At 34.5% G+C, this 20537-nt stretch overlaps 2 protein-coding genes across 2 annotated transcripts in view; both read left to right on the top strand.

Annotated features, from left to right (window-relative positions):
* The first annotated feature begins 1351 nt into the window (after nt 1–1351).
* Nucleotides 1352–2576, top strand: LOC141534041 (uncharacterized). Its single transcript, XM_074253185.1, has 2 exons — nt 1352–1741; nt 1860–2576. Exons 1-2 carry the CDS (start codon nt 1352–1354, stop codon nt 2574–2576), a joined length of 1107 nt encoding a protein of 368 aa, XP_074109286.1.
* Nucleotides 2577–6019: 3443 nt separating this feature from the next.
* The window catches only part of LOC141535113 (uncharacterized), a 224404-nt gene continuing 209886 nt past the window's right edge, over nt 6020–20537 (top strand). Inside the window, exon 1 of the mRNA XM_074254905.1 lies at nt 6020–6274. Within this exon, the coding sequence (XP_074111006.1) occupies nt 6189–6274 (86 nt within the window). The 5' untranslated portion in view covers nt 6020–6188. The remainder of the gene's footprint in view (nt 6275–20537) is intronic.

The raw sequence follows: 20537 nt of genomic DNA, 5'->3' as shown, positions 1-20537 counted from the left end.
ACAATATAAATTAAAGTGACACACTGTTCAATTCGTCAGACATGGCTGAGTCATTTACGTTAACGCTGACTGGATCATCCTCAGTACTGGAAGCTAACTATTTTCTACCGATTGAATTATCACCAGCTAAAAATTATGTGTTGGGGTTTGTAGAGTTACTGAGATTTAATTCGATACCTAATATAGATGTTGGTACTAATAAATTTTATGTGTCTTATTCAGAGGACAATATTGGAGATCGTAAAAATAATATTACTAGTGAAAAAGTAAATAGTAAAAAAACAAAAAAGTCGAAAAGAAATGTTGCAATAATTACAAAAACTGATGATAGTATAAGTTCTGTTCTAAATAATGAAGTGACAATTCCAACAAATAGTTCTGAGGAATTCATGGAAATCACAAAGAGTGATGAAAATACAATCTCTGTTGATAATAAAGTTCTAACTATACCAACAGGCAGTTATGAAATTACAGACATTGAAAATTACATACAAAAATCATTACCAAAAATCAGTATCAATATTAAAGCCAATAATAATGAATTGAAAAGTGAGATTAAGTGTGATCAGTTTATTGACTTTAGACCTAAAGATTCTATTGGTCAACTATTGGGTTTCACAAATCGTCTCCTTGAACCTCACAAAACTCATTTATCAGATCTGCCTGTAACCATATTGAAACTCAATGCTCTAAGAATTGAATGCAATATCACGTCAGGTGCATATATAAATGAATACAAAGTTCACACAATTCATGAATTTTTTCCAGGTGTTCCACCAGGATTTAAGATTGTTGAAGTACCAACACACGTCATTTACCTTCCAGTCATTGCAAACGCTATACACAATGTGGGACTGCGAATAGTTGATCAGGATGGAAAATTAGTGAATTTTAGAGGTGAAACTATTACTATCAGATTACATGTGAAAACTACTTAATAATGGGTATAGTTTTTGATACAAAAATTGGTTCTGGGTATAAAAACAAACCAACATGGGTGAAAAAGATCAGTCGACGAGTACCTCACAGAGTATTAACACATCAGAACGCAGAATTCCTCAAGAACCTCGGATTAAAATTACGTGGAAAATTCGTAAAATAAAAATAAGCTTTTGTTGTCTTGAGTGTATAATACCTCGACGAAAGTAAATTATTTGTGAGTAATGTCGAAAAATCCAGTTTGTGACAGTTTAAATAAATATTTAGAAAGTGAACAGCATAAATACGGTAGAGATTTTTGTAAGTATAGTTGCAACGAAAAATCTGAAAAAATTAAAGGATCTTCAAAATACAACAGTCCAGAAAAAGGTGACAAATACGGTACAATAGGAGACAGGCGCTCGGGACGATAATGGCAGAAATTTTAAATATTCAACAACCAATAATTTTTGATGAGTCAATTGCTCATTATGAGTCACATGCCCATCAGCCGTATGCTTCATCAACACTGAATAACAATGATGAAGTTCGTATTACCATTCAAAATCAGAATTTGTACATACTTCCGAGCAAAAGTACACTACATGTTCTTGGTAAATTTACAAAAGACGACAACACCGCTGTTGCTGCTACTACGAAGCATGTAAACATGAGCATTGGTCACATGATTAAAGAATTCCGTTTATTGATGAATGGTGTTGAAATTGATAGAAATACCAATGTTGGTATCACTAGTACGATGAAAGGATATTTGTCTTTCAGTCCAAATCAATTTGGAAAGCAGTTTGGAAAATGCCGGCTGGTATACAAATGATGAAACTAAAGTCACCAATGAAGAAGGATACTTTGATTTATCCATTCCACTGAATATATTGTGTAGCTTTGGAGAAGATTATTTAAAAATTCTAATGAATGTTCAGCTTGAAATCATTCTTACAATAGCTAATACTGATATAAATGCTTGTATACAAACGAATGCAGCAGCAGAAAATGTGAAAGTTGCTCTTCAAAAAATTGAATGGATTATGCCATACATTACACCGTCAGACAAAGAAAAAATCCAAACATTGAATTATATTACTGGCGATCCAGCTATTCCAATAAGTTTCAGAACTTGGGAATTATATGAATATTCATTGTTACCTGCAACTTCAAGACAAATTTGGGCTGTTAAAACATCAACACAGCTAGAGAAGCCGCGTTGTGTGATTCTTGGATTCCAAACAGCAAAAAAGAATGATGCTAGAAAGAATTTCAGTCAATTTGATCACTGCAATATTCGAAACATCAAGCTATTTTTGAATTCTCAAAGTTATCCTTATAGGGACTTGAATTTAAATATAAATAGCAACCAGTATGCTTTATTATATGATATGTACTTGAACTTCCAAACGTCATACTACAATAAAGAAGTAGAACCGATATTGACTAAGAAAAAATTCTTACAAGAAGCACCACTTTGTGTCATCGACTGCTCCAAGCAAAACGAGGCTATAAAATCTGGACCAGTAGATATTAGATTGGAATTTGGATCATCAGTTGTATTTCCAGCCAATACAACTGCGTATTGTCTAATTATTCACGATCGTATTATTGAATATAAGCCTATAAGCAACACTGTTCGAAAATTAATGTAAAACAAGATAATGACTGTTAAATTCAATTTGACACCGACTGTGCATTACATGCATGTTTGGGCTTCAGCATATCAACTTGCAAGACAAGGAGAATGGGAAAGAGCAGCTAGAGATAGAGAGAGATTCAGAGAAAGAATTAAACGTACAAGTAAAGTTATAGATCCTGTACTAAGAAAAAAATTATTTCAGCTGAAAATGGAACAATTAAGTAAAATTATAGAACCTGTACTAATTAAAAAACTTTTATCAATAAAAGATAAATAATTTTTTAAAACAATGGTTAAATTATTCATAACTATTAGATATTTCATAAAAAATTATCAAATAACTATAAGATTAAGAAAAAACATAACCTAAAAACATGTAGTTCGAAAAATTCATAAGGTGATGCACCATAATCCCACAAAATACCATGTTTATTTCCGTCTTGATCTTGATTTTCACGCATGATCAATGCATTGATGTATTTTTCAGGTGGACGAAACACATAATGCTCGCAATAGTAGACATTGTAAGTCAAGGATTCATTATGAACTTGTATTACACATATTTCTTTAACAACAAACACACCATCTGGTATAATGGAACCATTAAAATCAATTATGTATTCCATTGTGCTAGTATTTGAAACTCATAAGAACAATCGGAGTAGACTGAACAGAAAGATGTAAAATCATGAGTTAATTATTTGATGATCCCCACTTTACATAACTTAAAACAAGAAAATTAGACCATCAAGATATAAAGAAGGGGTAAGTGATCATACTATACCAAAAAAAATTAAGGCGTAATTGCGATTGCAAAATAGTAATAAAGGGCTGAGGCGGAGTCGGCCAGAAATGGTGAAATTACATCGGCCCGAAATGGCTGACTTACCCCCCCCCCAACATTGACAGCTGACAAAAAATGCAGGTAGCACATTATCGATCGGTGGTAAATTACCGATCGCCGGTAAAACATATAGCTGTCAAAATCATAGATATCGCTTGTCACCAGTCGGTAAATAGTTCAGAACAGAACCCCCAAACTGTTTTACCGAGGAGGGTAAAGTCCCCCTGTTCATCTACTTTTTTGAGCTCTTCGAGCTCAAAAATACAATTTATGTGTTATATTGAGCTCTTCTAGCTTAAAAGTCTGATAGAAGTATCATAGAACAATATTCTTTAAATTTTCAAACCACAATAACTTTTCAATAAATCAACCGATTTTCACGCGGTTGGCAGAATTTGTCGCAATCTTTTTAGTTTCATGATGAATCTTCAAGTTTGAATTGATAAAACTAGGAAATTTTAAGTAATTCCAAAAAAACACTTTTTTTGGTTTTTTTTTGTTCATGATATTTCTTGAACGAATTGACCAATTTTGACCGGCTTGACGGCGATCGACGTAATTTTTTCATGCTAATAGCTGATTAGTTTTTGAAATTGATCAGTGCAGCCGTTTAAAAGTCATTCCAAAAAATGTCAGAGTTATGTTAAAAAAACACTTGTTTCCAAATATTTTATCGAGGATATCTCTCGAACCAATCAACCGATTTTCCCGTTTTTGGCGGCGATCGACGCAATTTTTTAAGCTCTACAATTATTCTACATCATCGAAAACGATCCGAAAAGAAATGACGATGTTACGTCAAAAAAACGCTTTTTTCGATTTTCTTTCGTTCACGATATCTCTCGAACACATGTACCGATTTTGACCGGAATGGCGACAATCTGCGTGGTTTTTTAAGCTTAAGGGCGGATATGTTTTTGAAGTTCATCGATAGAGCCGTTTAAAAGATATTCCAAAAAAACTACTTTAAAAATTGATTATTTTCTTATTTTTTGTTTAGATTTGTCAAGATTTCTTAAAATCTATCGGAAATCTAAGTTTGAGGGAACTCTCTGGAATACCGTTCAGTTCGTTCCGATCGGTTCAGTCGTACAAAAGTTATAAGCGAGTCAAACAGTCAAGCACACACACACATATACACCCATACATACATACATACAGACATAGTAACAACATCGCGGGAGTAGTCAGGGAAGCTTCTTGTGACCTTCAAACGTCGAGATCTGATGAAAACTTGATTTTTGCAAAACGGGGTGAAAACAATAATTTCCCGATTTTTGAAAATCTGAGATTTTTAGCGGGAAGTTAAAAATAGTGATTTTTATACTAATATAATATAGTAAATGGTAAAATTTTAGCAAAACAAAATAAGTGCATTTTCGAGCGCTCAATTACGAAAGTAGTGGGAAGTTGCAGGGAAGGCTTTCAGAATCAATCGTTTTTCTAATTTTTTTCATTAATTTCTAAATATTTTGAAACTAGTATCATTGAAAATATTTGTTCAAGTTCTAAATCTTATCGTCTTGCAAAATCAGAAAAATTGTCCTTCTCAAGAGCTCATATTGTTGCCGTCTTACGCAGTCAAAATGAAGTACTCTTTACAAGCATATATTAACGTCGTTTTGTGAACTCAGAAAAAATTACTCTTAAAGAGCCTTTTGACGTCTTAAATAATTAAAAAGAAGACCTTGAAAGCTTCTTGATTGAGAGTTCTGAAAAATGAAATGGTTAAGACGTCATATTTCGACTTTTTGTGGTCGTTGAAAAGACTTCTTCAAGAAATCTTCCTGATTTAGTTGTTCTCTGAAGAGTCATGTTTTTACAAAGTAAGTAGCAAAGAAAAAACTGCTTATATGCCCTTTCGATATTTCTCAGGGAATATATTCGAAAGTTTTCAATCATAGTTACACTAGAACTTTAAATATTATTTCAGTGTTAATTTTGAATGTGAACGATTAGAAATTTAATACACTTTCAAATTATTCTCTATCCAGACATTTTCCTAGCCAAAGCTCGTACTAAAAATAATTCGAAATAATTAATGATCTATTAAAAAAATATTTTACATTATTCGATAAAATTGAAAATTATTATCATATGAAACATTTGTGATCTTGTCAGATCATTTCATTGACTCAAAATTACAAAATTAGAAATCATTCAATATCATCAGAAACTTTGTATACGAATCAAATTATTCCTAATTCCAACTGATCACAGAAATCAAAATAATATTTTAGGGCTAAGAATGATTTTAAATGATTCGCAATTTTTTTAAATATTGTTTATCATTTTATATCGTACCGAATTTCTGTTATGAAAAATTATTCATAATAATTAATTATAACTTTTCTCAAATAATCAAGATGATTTTAAGTAATTAATTTTTTCATCAATTTTAATAGAATAAAAACATTCTGTTTAATCAGGGTTATCAACTAAATTTTTAAAAATCAACAACAATAGTTGATTAGTGATTTTTTTTCCAATGAAAACAAATGGGTGAATTATTTAAATCTATCTCTTTAAAAATATTTATATATAGCTTCTGAGAAACCTGGTGTTCAGAAATTCTATTATTATCTTTTAGTCTGTAGTTTTACTCAGTACGTTTCACTACTCTGTACAGTGAGAATATGTGGTTTTCTCAATTCCAGTGCTGTTGATGTATCATAATCCTACAAAACGCAAACATTAATTTTTTAGATTTTTTAGTATAAGAGTTTTAATGTAATATAAATATAAGTTTCCATTATCGAATGTGTAAAATTCATAGTCAAAATGGCACATTATGGAAAGAGCAGTTCTTATCGTTATGGAGGAGGATCGTATTCTCATCATAATCCGTTAGTCACCAATATTGGGCGGTAAGTATTTATAATTATTGTTTTAACGTACCTCTCGTTAAACAAAGGCTTAGCAAGTATTCAAAAGAATTCTGTTTTTAATTTCCAATACTGTTTAATCTTTCAAATTTTTTCCAATATGATCTCTTACAGATGCTTAACAAATAAAATCGTATTTAATTATTTTGCTTAATAAGGCAGTTATCTTTTAGACAAATGAGTAAATATTTATTCTATGCAGATCGCATGTATATTTAATTTCAGAATTTTTTTTAGTCAATTAAAATACATCTTTTAGGTTGCTACAATGAAATTATCGTCTATAAATTGTAGCTTTTTACCATCAAATGTATTTACTTTGGTTCTATTGAAACAGAATGTCGTTCGTTCTTGCTCACCCCTATTATTTTGATAAGGTGCCACTGGAATTTCGTTTTTAGTTTCCAGAAACCAGACTTGAGCATGGATTTAGGGAATAAGGTCGAGAAAGATTGCTAGGAAATTGCAAAATTATTACAGAGAAATTCATTTTCTGAAATTATCTATTTAACCAACCTCTTACATTGATCATATGCCCTCATATAACAATTGATACACACACACACACACACACACACACACACACACACACACACACACACACACACACAACTATAAACTGGATATATTTTACGATGTTCAGCTGGCTCTCACGGAGTTGCAGTACCCGTTGTCCTCTGGACCCTCACGCTGTTATGTCTACTTCGCGATGTCCCCCACATCCTTACCTTACCTCTAGGCGTAACTACCCCGGAACCAGAGGAGGCTACCTCGAAACCGGAGTAGTACTATCGCACACACGCACCCACACTATTTTCTATTTCCAATTTCAGCTTAAAAGGATAAATTCCATGAAATAAACTTAAAAAATGTCAATAAACATGGAAATTCGAAAAAACATTTTTTGTAAATATAAGAAAACCATTTTTTATTTGGAAAATTTAAACCTAATTTTTCGCATTACACAGTAAAAAATTTAGCATCATAGCGTCAAAAAAATTTAGTGCTATAAAATTGAGTGTGGAACTTTCAACACTTTCTCGAGTTGATTTAAAAAAATAAACCAAAAAAATGTTGTTTACACCTCAAAGTGTTAAATGTTCAACACAAAAATTTTTTTCGCAAAATTATTTAACTATGCGTATCTTTACATAATGTCTTAAAAATAATACTTTATAGTGATATAGGAATACATTAAATAATAATAACTGAAACTGCTAATGAAATTTGAACACATTAAAAATTTGGAACTTGTAATTTTACAAAGAGAAAAAAACCATCTAAAATAGATCGGATTTTAAGAATTCTATTCACGAGTATAAAATGAATAATCCAGATCAATAATGGTTACAAATTAAAAATTTCTATTCAATTGATTACTAGCTAGTATTTACTTTTATCTATAATTATTTTAAGAGAAGAAAACGGTTTTATATATATTACATAAGATTGTTTATAATAAAAAAAATTAGTAAAACGGTTGACCCTGACGGCCATCCCTGCAACTTCCCGCTACTTTCGTAATTAAGCGCTCGAAATTGCACTCATTATGTTTTTGAGCTCTTCAAGCTCAAAAATCTAATTTTCGTGTAGTTTTGAGCTCTCTGATCTCAAAAGCTTGATAGGAGTTTAATAAATCACTATTTTTGGAATTTTCAAATCGCAATAACTTTTGAATGGATCAACCGATTCTCACGCGGCATTCGACGCAGTTTTATCATCCTCATAAGTTATATTCAGGTTTCAAATGATCGAACCAAAACTTTCAGATTAATCCCGAAAAAAACCTTTTTTCGGTTTTCATTCGTTCAAGATAACTCACGAACGAATCAACCAATTTTGACCGGACTGGCGGTGATCGACGCGGTCTTTTGATGTTAAGAACTGATTAGTTTTTGGAATTGATTGGTAGAGCCGTTTAAAAGTTATTCCAAGAAAACCACTTTTCGAAAAAATTTTTTTTTAAGTTTTTTTGCAATTCCTCAAAATCTACCGGTTCAAATCGGTTCAAATTTTTAGGAAATATAAGTTTGGTCAAGTCTTTCCGAATGGCGCGAACCGCGATTAAATCGGTCAAGCCGTTCAGAAGTTATAAGAGGCTCACATACACACACACACACACACACACACACACACACACACACACACACACACACACACGCGCGCGCGCGCGCGCGCGCGCGCGGACATTATCGCGGAAATAGTCAGGGAAGCTTCCTAGAACCTCAAAACGTCAAGATCTGATAAGAACTCGATTTTCAAAAAACGGGGTGAAACCAATAACTTCCCGATTTTTGAAAATTTCCAATGTTCTTAGCGGGAAGTTAAAAATATACTGAATAAAATTAGAATGTTTGTGAATTTTGAAAACCTTTCATTGAAAATCAATCGGTGGTTCAGGAAAATTCCAAAACTCGTAAGGATGATAAAAATGTTAGGTAAAATTATAAAACACCACCCAGTTTCCTGATCAAAGTTATGAAAATACAAAAAATGTTTGTAATATTTCAATCACTTCATAGTCATTTGAGTTTCAGTATTTTGTATTAAGAATTTAAAACAACATGACAAGAAACTTTTAAATCTTGTTTTTATTTTTATCAATTATGTAAGTCTAACTTACTCGAACTTAATTTTTTTACAAAACTTGAACAGTAATCATACCAGTTAATATTTCAAAATTGCCTTTGTAATAATTTCAAAAAGACTATTTTAATATTCCAAGACTGCAATAATGAGCAATCCAAAAAGACCATTGTAATATTCCACAATTGCTGGTTAACATATTTAGCACAAAAATAAGAAAAAAAATCACATAAAATGCAACATTTTTTTTTACTTAATTTGAGAAATGTCGTAAATACGTCTGCCTTTAAACGCAATCTCAAAGAATAGATCTGAACAGTTTTGAACTTTTACGAAAATCAATATTTCAAAATTTTCAAAACTTATAAAAGGCTTGTCTACCTTACCTAAAGGTTGGGCGCCAGGAGTCCTACTCCAATTCATCGTTCTGGCTGCTTCGTTCCGTAACTTTTCGTCGGCGTGGCAGGTAATAAAGGAACGACTTAATTAAATTAAGAATTGAGGGAAATAATCGGGTAATACTCACAGTAATTCACAATAATTGATAAAGAAAAATTACAATAAATTTATTAACAATAAATAAATGAAAGTCGTTTCAAATCTAACAAAATAAAAAAAATAATAGTCGGCGAACGAAGTGGTTTTGAATGTTAAGAGCTGATTAATTTTTGGAACATACGATCTATATATATATATATATATATATATATATATATATATATATATATATATATATATATATATATATATATATATATATGAGACATAAATTTTTCTTTTTAATGATAAATTTATTTATCAACCCACTAAAACCTCGCGGATAAGAATTTTAATCGGTTGAACCTCTAAATATTAATTTTGGACCATCAGCTCTCGGAAATCCGCTTCCTTACAGACAACGTAAATCGTGTTTTTAGTAAATAGAGTGTAGAAATTGATTAGGAAGATACGAAGTCTCTCGTGTTGCCAGTAATAATTCTTTCTTTACTTACAATACGCAGCGATGATTAGAATATTTGGGATGATTGTCACAGCAATGCTTGAACAATAAATCTCTGAAGGTTTACGTCCTTCAAAGGCCTCAAGGTGAATATGATTGATGTACGATGAACAACTTATTAACTTATTCACACACAACTTAATTTTACCAATTAAACACGTGTATTCGGTGACGATAAATTATAACTTTATTATCATCTATTTTATCAACAATAACGAATGTTTTATAGATTTGTAACTTCCATCTAAGATTGATTGAAAATTTTCAAAAATCGGGAAGTTATTGGTTTCACCCCGTTTTTCGAAAATCGAGTTCTCATCAGATCTTGACGTTTTGAGGTCCTAGGAAGCTTCCCTGACTATTCCCGCGATGATGTCCGTAAATCGGTGTGTGTGTGTGTGTGTGTGTGTGTGTGTGTGTAACGTTTTTATAACTTTTAAACGGCTTGATCGATTTGATCGCAGTTGGCGCCATGCAAAAAGGCTCGACCAAACTTAAATTTCCTGAAAATTTGAACCGATTCGGACAAGTAGATTTGGAGAAATTGCAAAAAAACTACAAAAAAACTACAAAAAAAAATTTTTCGAAAAGTGGTTTTCTTGGAATAACTTTTAAACGGCTCTACCAATCAATTCCAAAAACTAATCAGCTCTTAACATCAAAAACCGCGTCGATCGCCGCCAGTCCAGTCAAAATTGGTTGATTCGTTCGTGAGTTATCTTGAACGAATGAAAACTGAAAAAGGTTTTTTTTCGGGATTAATCTGAAATTTTTGGTTCGATCAATTGAAACCTGGAAATAACTTATGAGGATGATAAAACTGCGTCAAATGCCGCCAACCGCGTAGAAATCGGTTGATCTATTCAAAAGTCATTGCGATTTGAAAAATCCAAAAATAGTGTTCTATGAAACTTCTATCTGAGTTTTGAGCTGGGAGAGCTTAAATGCAACAAAATATTCTCTCCGAACCCAGTGAGCTCAAAATATCACATAAATTATATTTTTAGCTCAAAAATCTCAAAAATGTCATAAGTACAATTTTTAGCGCCCAGGTATGGAATTAGCGGGAAGTTGCAGGGATGGCCTTTAGGGTGAACCGTTTTCCTAATTTTTTTTTTGCATATTGTATCGATTCTACATTAGCCGAAGGAACTTCGTTCCTACCTGGTGTCCTACGACACCACATAATTTTCTTTTTTTTTTTTTTCAAATTTGGACGGCTCACCGGGCCAATTAACTTTTAGATTTAGCTTCAGTTATTTGAAATACAGAAAAATCATACGTGATCCGGGTCCACAAAAATTTTTTCATTGCTGCGACTGCAGTTTTTTGCAAGATTTGTCCTTTTTTTGAGATTTTTTGCAGTTTACTCAAAATTGGAGGGTGACCGAACCAAACAGACTAGAAATTTGAATTCAGCAGATCAAAAAATATGTCGGTAGGTAGGTCCGATCCAAAGTATATTCCACTTTTTTTTTGTGTGCCGGTGTTATTAAATATAAAAGTTTAAAAAATGTATACCATTTACTCAAAACGTTTTTTGGGAATTTTTCTGAGCTACTTTAGCATATGACGGATAATGAAATATAGAAGACAAGAAACGTATTGGAACTCTATAAACTTGTAGCGACATTTCTATGCTATACGCTTCTACTGAAGAAGTCTTTAGCGGAAGCGGTTATTTTAAATAGCATTTCTATCGCTTAGGCCTCATTACCCGACAGGCCTTATTACCCGCGGGTACCTTATAACAAGCTGACTGTGATTCCATAGTGAAGCATAGTGATTCTATATATAATTTACTGCATGAATAAAAAAAAAAAACTAATGATGAGTTAGCGATTGCAACTCATGCAAAATAATAGCAAATCACAAAAAGAAAAATAAAAAAAACAATATAAAATAATACAATAATACTCCTTATAACAATTACATAATTGCACATATTTAACGCCATTTAGTTGCTAGTTTGCCAAGTAGCGCTGTTACATAGCCGTTAGGACAGTTCAACGGGTCAAGTGAGGCCTCTAATTGACAAAAAGGACTTACAGTATTAGAGATGCGATGAACTGGTGCTGCCTGAGATAAATTAGACTTAGCGATAAGTATGTGCATCGGAACCTGATTTCTCATACCTAAGACTGGTATCCTAAATTTAAACAGTGATAACAATTGAGGACAGTCCACTATGTTATTGAATAGTCTAGTAGCAAAAAAAAATTCTGTACATAAGCGTCTTTCGTTAAGGGTAAGATATTCACACTCATTACAGAGCGTCAGATCTGCAATTCCCCGAGTCGGACGATGCCCAGTTTTCTTTCATATTAAAAATTTTTAAAATCGTTTCGGAACTCTTTCAATCTTAGAGGACTGCCCTGATTGAGTGTAGAGACCATAACAGCGAAGCATACTCAAGTTTCGGCCTAACAAAGGTATTATACAATAGTTTAAGAGTATCAAGGTTGTTAAAGTTTTTTGAGATTCGAGTGATGAACCTTAGGGTTCTCCAGGCTTCAGATATAATGTTATTGATGATATTAATGATATTAATGTGCATGGCGAAAGTAATTTTACTGTCAAATGTTACTCCCAGTATTTTAGCGGAAGTTTTCGTATCTAATGTTCTACCAGATATGTTGTAGTCAAAAGTAAAAGCGTTCATACTCCGAGTGAGTGTTAGAATGCAGCATTTCTCAGTATTAAGTTGCATCCTATTGTCTTCACACTATTGAACCATATCTACTCTGTCTGGAATTATGAGATCACCAAGAAGATTTGGTATACTGTTATTGAAAAAAGTAATGTCAAACGGCACAAAGACACTCCTGAAGAATTCTGCGAAGCCATCAGCTATTATTTGAGGGTCAGACTTGAGTTTACTGTTAACGTTAATTTCTTGCGGTGGTTTTGAGTTGCTTGATAGCGTCTTCGAGTAATTCCAGAAGCAGTTAGAATCTAAGATTATATTGGTCTCAGCTTTAGTAATATAATTAATTCTAGCTTACTTGATACTAATGCATATTTCCTAAAGTTATACTTATGACAAATAAGATTTTCGTGATAACTTTTATCTAATTTTCTGGACAGGCTGAAATCTATGTATAACGCTGGATGATAAGCATCAAGCCCAACTAAAGTCCAGTCTGATCTTTCCACATTATGAAATATGTTTCATAATGTCAAGTCTATAAAATTGCCTTGATAATTAGTGATAAAATTGGATTGCTCCAATTTTAGTAAATCATTAAAGTCCTTTAGTAGCGCAGGTCTCGCATCATATAAAGTGCGAACCTGGTACCTGAAGTACACCGTATAGATCGTTAGTAGAATATTCTCACAGAGAGTTATTGATCTTCGCTCATTAAGCTCAGAAACAAAGGTCGAGCACGTTGAACAATAATCTGATGCGTCCTTCTGGTCACTATCCTCAGGTTTATCGCCTCTTTCAAGGCTAAGCACTCCCGCCTCTGTGCTGGTGTTTGATCCCGAGCGAATACTAGCTGCTGGAGCGATGCTGAAAGCTTCCTCTCGATCTTGGACTTGATAAAAGCCTGTAGGGTAATGTCAACTGATTCAGAATCATTGAATATTATTTTAATCGGACGTGAGGTAGTACTATTCAATAATAATTTACCCATTCTTTTTTTACAATAATTCTATTTATATAATCAGGCAACAAATTTCTTAACATTTTATACATAAAAACACATGCATTAAACTTAAGTTTTTCTTTAACTGACAAAAAACATAGTATATTCAACATACATCGTATAGGCTCGGTTTTGAGACTTTTGTAACCTAATCATGCATTCATCATTAATGTTTAATAACAAAGTCGAGCAATAGTCAAAATGAGGCGCAATAATTGATTTGTATATTAATACTTTGGTATAATCACTAATAAAACTACGTAGCCTGTATAGTAAGTTTATCTTAGTATTAATTTTTGTAACAATATAAAAAGTATGACTCGTAAATCTTAAAAATTCATCTTTATTCTAATACTTTATTCAATACTGATTCATTAACTTTTGTATTTTTTGCACTAAAATATATCATTTTATTATCCGCAAACAATTTACCCTTACAACCAAGTACAATATTATCTACGATATCTAGAATCGTGTTTATGTATGTAATAAAGAGCAAAGGACCCAAAACATATCCGTGCGGAACACAATAGTTGACAGATGTTTTATTAGATGTTGACTCTCCAAATTTTACTTGTTGCGTTCTCTCGTTCAAATAGCATTCAAACCATTCCAGTGCACTACCACTCACACCATACATTTCTAACCTTTCGATTAATACTTGTCTGTTTATGGTCTCAAAAGCTCTTTCGAGATCAACAAAAACTACTCCTATCGTTATTGCCTTTATCTATCTCATCTCTCCATTCACATATTGGCTTCTGCAAAGTCGTCTCACATAAATGATGTAATCTAAAACCAGACTGTTCTTCATTTAATATCTTGTTATTATCCAGATGTTCAGTTAGTCTATTTTTTACTTCTTGTTCCAGAATTTTTTCTAACTCTGGCAAAGTATTTATCGGTCTGTATTCTTCAGCTTTATTAGTACCCTTCACTTTAGGTATTGGATGAACTAATGAGTATTTCCATTCTTTCGGAATATTAGCTGATTCCAAACTGAAATTTATGAGCTTTCGAATAACTACCTTATCGACATCCAATATTTTCTTAATTGTATCACAAGATATGACCTTCCCTTTACCTTTGTTTTTGTCTAACTTCTAAATTTGTTGTTTAACTCTGTTTCATCAACCTCTACCAATTTATAAAGGGGATTGGCTTTGTTATTCCGGCGATGTTAACTAAATCGTTGAAGGATTAATTAATTATAAATTTTTTTTTGTTGATCTTACTTTTTTTGTTTGTTATTTTTGGAAATTGACGAACTTGCGAATGTTATTCGACCTCTTAATTATTAATAAATAAATTAACTCGTAACCGTCCATGCGCATTTATTTTTTTAACTTTCCTTAACTTGTTTTGCAAAAATCGAGTTTTCATCAGATCTCGACGTTTGAAGGTCACAGGAAACTTCCCTGACTACCCCCGCGATGTAGTCAGTATGTCTGTATATATATATATATATATATATATATATATATATATATATATATATATATATATATATATAGGGATCTATTAGAGGTCTAGAGGGTCCATGGATTCAAAAATCCAGTCCGAAATAGCTCCTTCGGTTTTCATCGGGCTAATGATGGAGTTAGAATTCGTTAAACTTTGCGATGACGTATCTTTGAGAACACCCCATGCGAGACGTGTCGTGATTCAGGTAAAATGGAACTTCTGTTGTCGATTTCCGAGGTAGTCATGTAATTTCTGTAGCATTACCACAGTGTCTGCAGCGTTCAGGCAATGTTTTAGTAGTGCCTCCTCGATACTATGGATTCTAGATGCATCGTTCACAAAGTGAACTAGTTGCGTAAAAGAGCACAGGAAATCGGTGGAACAGCTTGTCAGTGCCTGTTCGATTGCTGTTGGTAGAGCTATGAACTGTGGCTTAAATATGGCCTTCTTAGCTCGTTTTTTAAGTCACATCGAATGGTTTCGTAAACAACTCTTGCTCAGTGGGCATCAATGTTTGCGATGATCCATAAGAGCACGGCTGCTTGTTATCAGAGACTTGAGCAATTGTTTCTGAAGTTGTCCGTTAAGCATTCAAGTTTGCCAATTTCAAACAGGAGATCCTGATATATTTGTCATTTGTGCTCTTCTTTGGCTGATATGTTGTATTCAGCCGGGGCCGAGAATTCAATAACATAAATGTCACGAGTAGCCTTGTCGAAGAGCACAATATCAGGTTTGTTGTGATCTATCCGCCGGGTTGTTGCAAATGGCAGGTTCCAATAAATTTTGCAACTGTCATTCTCAACAACCTGGGGAATATCTCCTGGCAAATAAGGCAGCACTGGTGTCACGTCAATACCGTAGCAATGACGAAGATAGTAGTACAGTACTCTCAGGGCAGCATTGTGACGCTGGATATATGCACCTCTCGCCAGCACTGGACATGCCGACAAAAGGTGCATAAGCGTCTCCGGATGTTGTCTACACCTCCTACAGGAAGTGTCCGGTAGCTGCACTTGGAGCACCTTGCTACGGTACTTAAGGGTGTTAATGACACCATCTTGGCAGGCAAATATGAACCCGTCAGTCTCGGACATCAGGCCAGCTGACTTTGAGAAGGAAAACGTCAACTGGGTGGACAAGCCATGATCACGCACGTGTTTAAAGAACACGCTGTGCATGGACTTGTCCATCAGTTCGCCAAGGAGTAGTTTTTCCTCGGCGTTCCTGATGACGCTCTTAAATTCCTCCTTTCGGAGTTCCATAAGAGCGTTTATTTCTCCAAGACCAAGGGTTCTTGCCGCATATATTGCTGCCTTATACAAGAATGATCCCTTATGCGCATTTTTATGTTTATGTACAATTTGCATAAGAAAGTCATCCTCGACTGCAGTGAAATTGACAACTTCGTGTGTTAACCCCAGGACCAAACGGTCGTGAAGCCGCTCCAAACTCTGCAAACCTCTCCGACCGATGGACTGAGAGAGGTATAATCTGGCGACTGATGAATTGGGGTGCATGCTCCGATTCATATTGATGATCTTACGGGTTTTGATGTCGAGATCTCGTAGATCCTTTCGGGCCCATTTCAGGACACCGAAAGAGTATAGTAAGACTGGGACAGCAAGCATATTATTAGTAGCTGAGACTTTGTTTTTGCCGGAAAGTTCGGAAGACCAAATTTTTCGGAGTCTCCTAACATACTCGCTCTGGAGAGTTGTTCGGACTTCAGAGACCGCATGCATGCGGTGCTCTTCCATTCCTAGATATCTATACAACTCTCCGGCGTCTAATTTTCTTAAGACACTCCCATCTACTAACTCGACATCATCACCAGTATCAGAGCACTTACCCCTCGCCAGATGTACGACCGCACACTTGTCCAACCCAAAAGACATTCCGACATCTCATGAGTACTCTGCTACAATGTTGAGGGATGCTTGTAGATGATCTTCATCAGCACTATATAGCCTCAGATCATCCATGTAAAGCAGATGGGTGATCGAATATTTTCGATCACCCGGAGGCCCTACAGAGTACCCACGAGTTTTACGGAGAGCAACAGATATAGGCAGCGGTGAAATGCAAAACAGCAGAGGGCTCAAGGAATCGTCTTGGAAGACCCCTCGTTTGTACTCTACAACTCCGGTTACATGCAATGCGTTTCCACTTCCAATGTGAAAACGCGTTCGCCAGAGCTGCATTGTACGCCGAATGCATTCCAATATTTCCGGATTGACCCCTAGGCATTTGAGTAGATATAAAATCAACTCATGACGAATTGAGTCAAATGCCTTGCGATAGTCAATCCAGGCCAGTGACAGATTGCGTTGATAGTAGATCGCATCTTGTAAGACACATGGATCCACTATCAGGTTCTCTTTGCAACCTGACAGGCCTCTTTTGCTGCCACGCTGTTCATATATCTGTTGCCGTACACGTTCTATCTCCTGCAAGATACAGTTGTTTAAAATTTTTGTAAAAATTTTATAAACCGCATTCAAGCAGGTGATAGGCCTGTAATTCTTTGGGTCAGACAAGTCACCTTCTTTAGGTATCAGTACGGTTCGCCCTTCCACGATCCAGTCTGGAATCGGTTCGTCAGCTCTGAGGTACGATGTAAATATACGGGCCAGATGAAGGTGGGTAGAAGTAAACTTCTTCCACCAGAAGACATTAATGCCATCTGGTCCCGGGGCAGCCCAATTTTTGCTGCCATTGAGAGCTGAACGAACATCATCCATACTGACTGCAGGGCTCGCTTCATCAGTATTCTGTCGACGGTGTTTCCGACAGAATGCTTCGAAGTCGTGCAGAGCTGTTGTATTGGCGTTCACGTTTGGTTGATCTCTATACAACTCAGTCCAAAAAGCTTCCACCAGCTCAGTTGTTGGATAATTCCCGGTAACATCGGTCTTTGGTGTCAAGAAGCGTGAGGGGCTGGATCGAAACAGTGAGTTGTCGATCAACCGCTTCAGCCTTTTCTCTAATGACTTTTTAGCTGCCACTAGAGACAATGTCTCTTTCTCGGAAAAGCCGAAACTGCTGAATCATACACAACCTGACTCGCAGTGAGCAGGGTGGTATCCTCTAGAATGTTTGCACGGAGATCTTCATTTACCGTGTCAAGCTGTTGTTTGGAGTAAGTTATCTTTTTAGATATACTTACTTGTCGTTCTATAAAGGGATTGTTGTTGTCCAAGGAGGAACGGCGTCGCTCTTGGTGTAATTGCGCCGGAAACGAACGTCTATTAGACTGTCTTCCATCCGGCACAAGCGATCTTCTATTGCGCCGAAGTTGAGCGGCATAGTTACGCAGGTGTTTGTGCATAAAATAAGCTAGCTTCGGATGCATATCACTCCAAAGAGTGTGTTCATCCGGGCCATATAACCGCTCACTCCACGCTCGCTACGTTGGTAGCACACCAATAGATCGACTCAGTTCTTCTGTCCACTTAAAGTAAGTCCTTAAGGCGCCAGGGTGGTCATCATTCATCGGGTACGGCGTGCTCCTCCCACCTGATAAATTATCCTCATCCAAAACGGACCGGTTGTGGCGAGCACTTTTGAGTTTATTTCTGCTTGTAACTCAGTGTTTCAATACAGTGGGTAGTTGGCCCACTGCAACGGCTACGTCGTTCGCCTACAGACCTGATGTTATGGTCTGCGTTTTCCGCAATGCGCCGCTTGGAGGCCACGTAGCAAGCATCGCTTATTATTATTATTATTATTAGTATAATTATAATATACAGGGTGTCTCTGAAGTGGCGGGAGTAATTGTTGGGGTCGATAGAGAAAAAAATACTGAATCGAAAGTTCCTGAGCCAAAAATTTTTTTGGGCCATAGAATTTGAGTTATGAATTAAAAACGATAGCCAATCAGAAGCGCGCTATTCGAGAAATGAAAATGAGCGGGGAAGTAGAGGAGACGCGAGAGTGAGATGCTGCAATAGCAGCTTACTCGCTCACACAAAGCCGAGCATGAGAGGGGATTGTGACGCTATGAGCCGAGTACGTAAGTGTGAATGAGTGGATGTATGAGGTCGCAAGCGGACGGCTTAATGTATGAGTGTGTGTCCGTGTATCGCAGCATTATTGGAGGCGTTGTAACGCTGAATTAAAGCTAACCGGGTACTCTAAGACAGAGGAAAAAATTTTAATTTTTATTTTTATTCGAAAAAATTTAATAAAAAAAAATAAAAAGGCCCAAGATTTAACCAGACCCACAGAAACGGAGAGTAAATTTTTAATTCTCATTTATTTTGCTGGGGATTATTTTCAAATACAAAAAAAAAAAAAAAAGGCTAAGATTCAACTAGAATCCAAAAAGAGATGGATGAAAAAATTTTATTTTTTATTTTTAATCAGCAAAATTATTTTTCTTTTAAAAAAGAGCCCAATCTCGACTGGAGCAAGAAAAAATGATTGAAAAATTTTATTATTAATTTTCAATCAACAAAATTATTATAAAAAAATAAATGGGCCCAAGTCTCAACCGGACCCAAACAAACGGATAAAAATTTTTATTACTTACTTAATTTGCTGGAAATTATCTTTAAAAACGAAAAAATGCCCAAGACTCGATCGGATCCAAAAAAATAACAGTACAAAAATTTTTTCCTTATTTTCAATCAGCAAAATTGTTTCTTTTAAAAAAGGCCCAATCTCGACTGGAGCAAAAAAATGATTAAAAAATTTTATTATTAATTTTCAATCAACAAAATTATTTAAAAAAAAATAGTCCGCAGACTCAACCGGACCCAAACAAACAGATAGATAGTTTTAATTACTTATTTATTTTGATGGGAATTATTTTAAAAACGAAGAAAATCGCCCAAGACTCGACCGGACCCAAAAAAAAAAAAATAAATTGAAAAATTTTGTTTTCATTTTCAATCAGCCAAATTAATTTCTTTTCGAAACAAGGCCCAATCTCAAACAGACTAAGAGAAACTAATTAAAAAATTTTATTTTTATTATTAATCAAATATTATTTAAAAAAGAAAATAAGCCACAGACTTAACCGGACTTAAACAAACGGATAGAAAATTTTTATTACTTACTTAATTTGCTGGAAATTATCTTTAAAAACGAAAAAATGCCCAAGACTCCATCAGACCGAAAGGGAGATGAATAAAAAAATTTTACTATTCATTTTTAATCATCATAATTAACTTTTTTATAATAAAAGGCTCAATTTCGACCGGACCCAGAAAAAATGATCCAAAAATTTTATTTTTATTGTTGATCATCAAAACTAATTAAAAAAACAAATGAGGCCCTAGACTCAACTGGACCCAAACAAACGGATAAATAATTTTTATTACTTATTTATTTTGCAGGAAATTATTTTTGAAAACGATAAAAATGCCCTAGACTCGACCAGACCCGAAATAAAATAAATTGAAAATCTTTGTTTTTCTATTTTTAATCAGCAAAATTATTTTCCTTTGAAAAAGGGCCTGATCTCGACTGGAGCAAGAAAAAATAATTGAAAAGTTTTATAATGAATTTTTAATCAACAAAATTTTTTAAAAAAAAGAAA

This window comes from Cotesia typhae, unplaced genomic scaffold (genome assembly GCF_013202065.1).
Source record: "Cotesia typhae breed Kobodo isofemale line unplaced genomic scaffold, CoteBio_Ctyphae scaffold_13, whole genome shotgun sequence".
NCBI lineage: Eukaryota > Metazoa > Arthropoda > Insecta > Hymenoptera > Braconidae > Cotesia > Cotesia typhae.
Note: the sequence above shows the minus strand (reverse complement) of the source record. Positions and strands in the feature narration are given on the sequence as shown.

What these genes read in the sequence shown, in the direction of transcription:
- LOC141534041 (XM_074253185.1), top strand. Translation starts at nt 1,352, where the DNA reads ATGGCAGAAATTTTAAATATTCAACAACCAATAATTTTTGATGAGTCA. An exon ending in AGTTTGGAAAATGCCGGCTG is followed by an intron (nt 1,742 to 1,859) that starts GTATACAAATGA and finishes ATGAATGTTCAG; the next exon opens with CTTGAAATCATTCTTACAAT.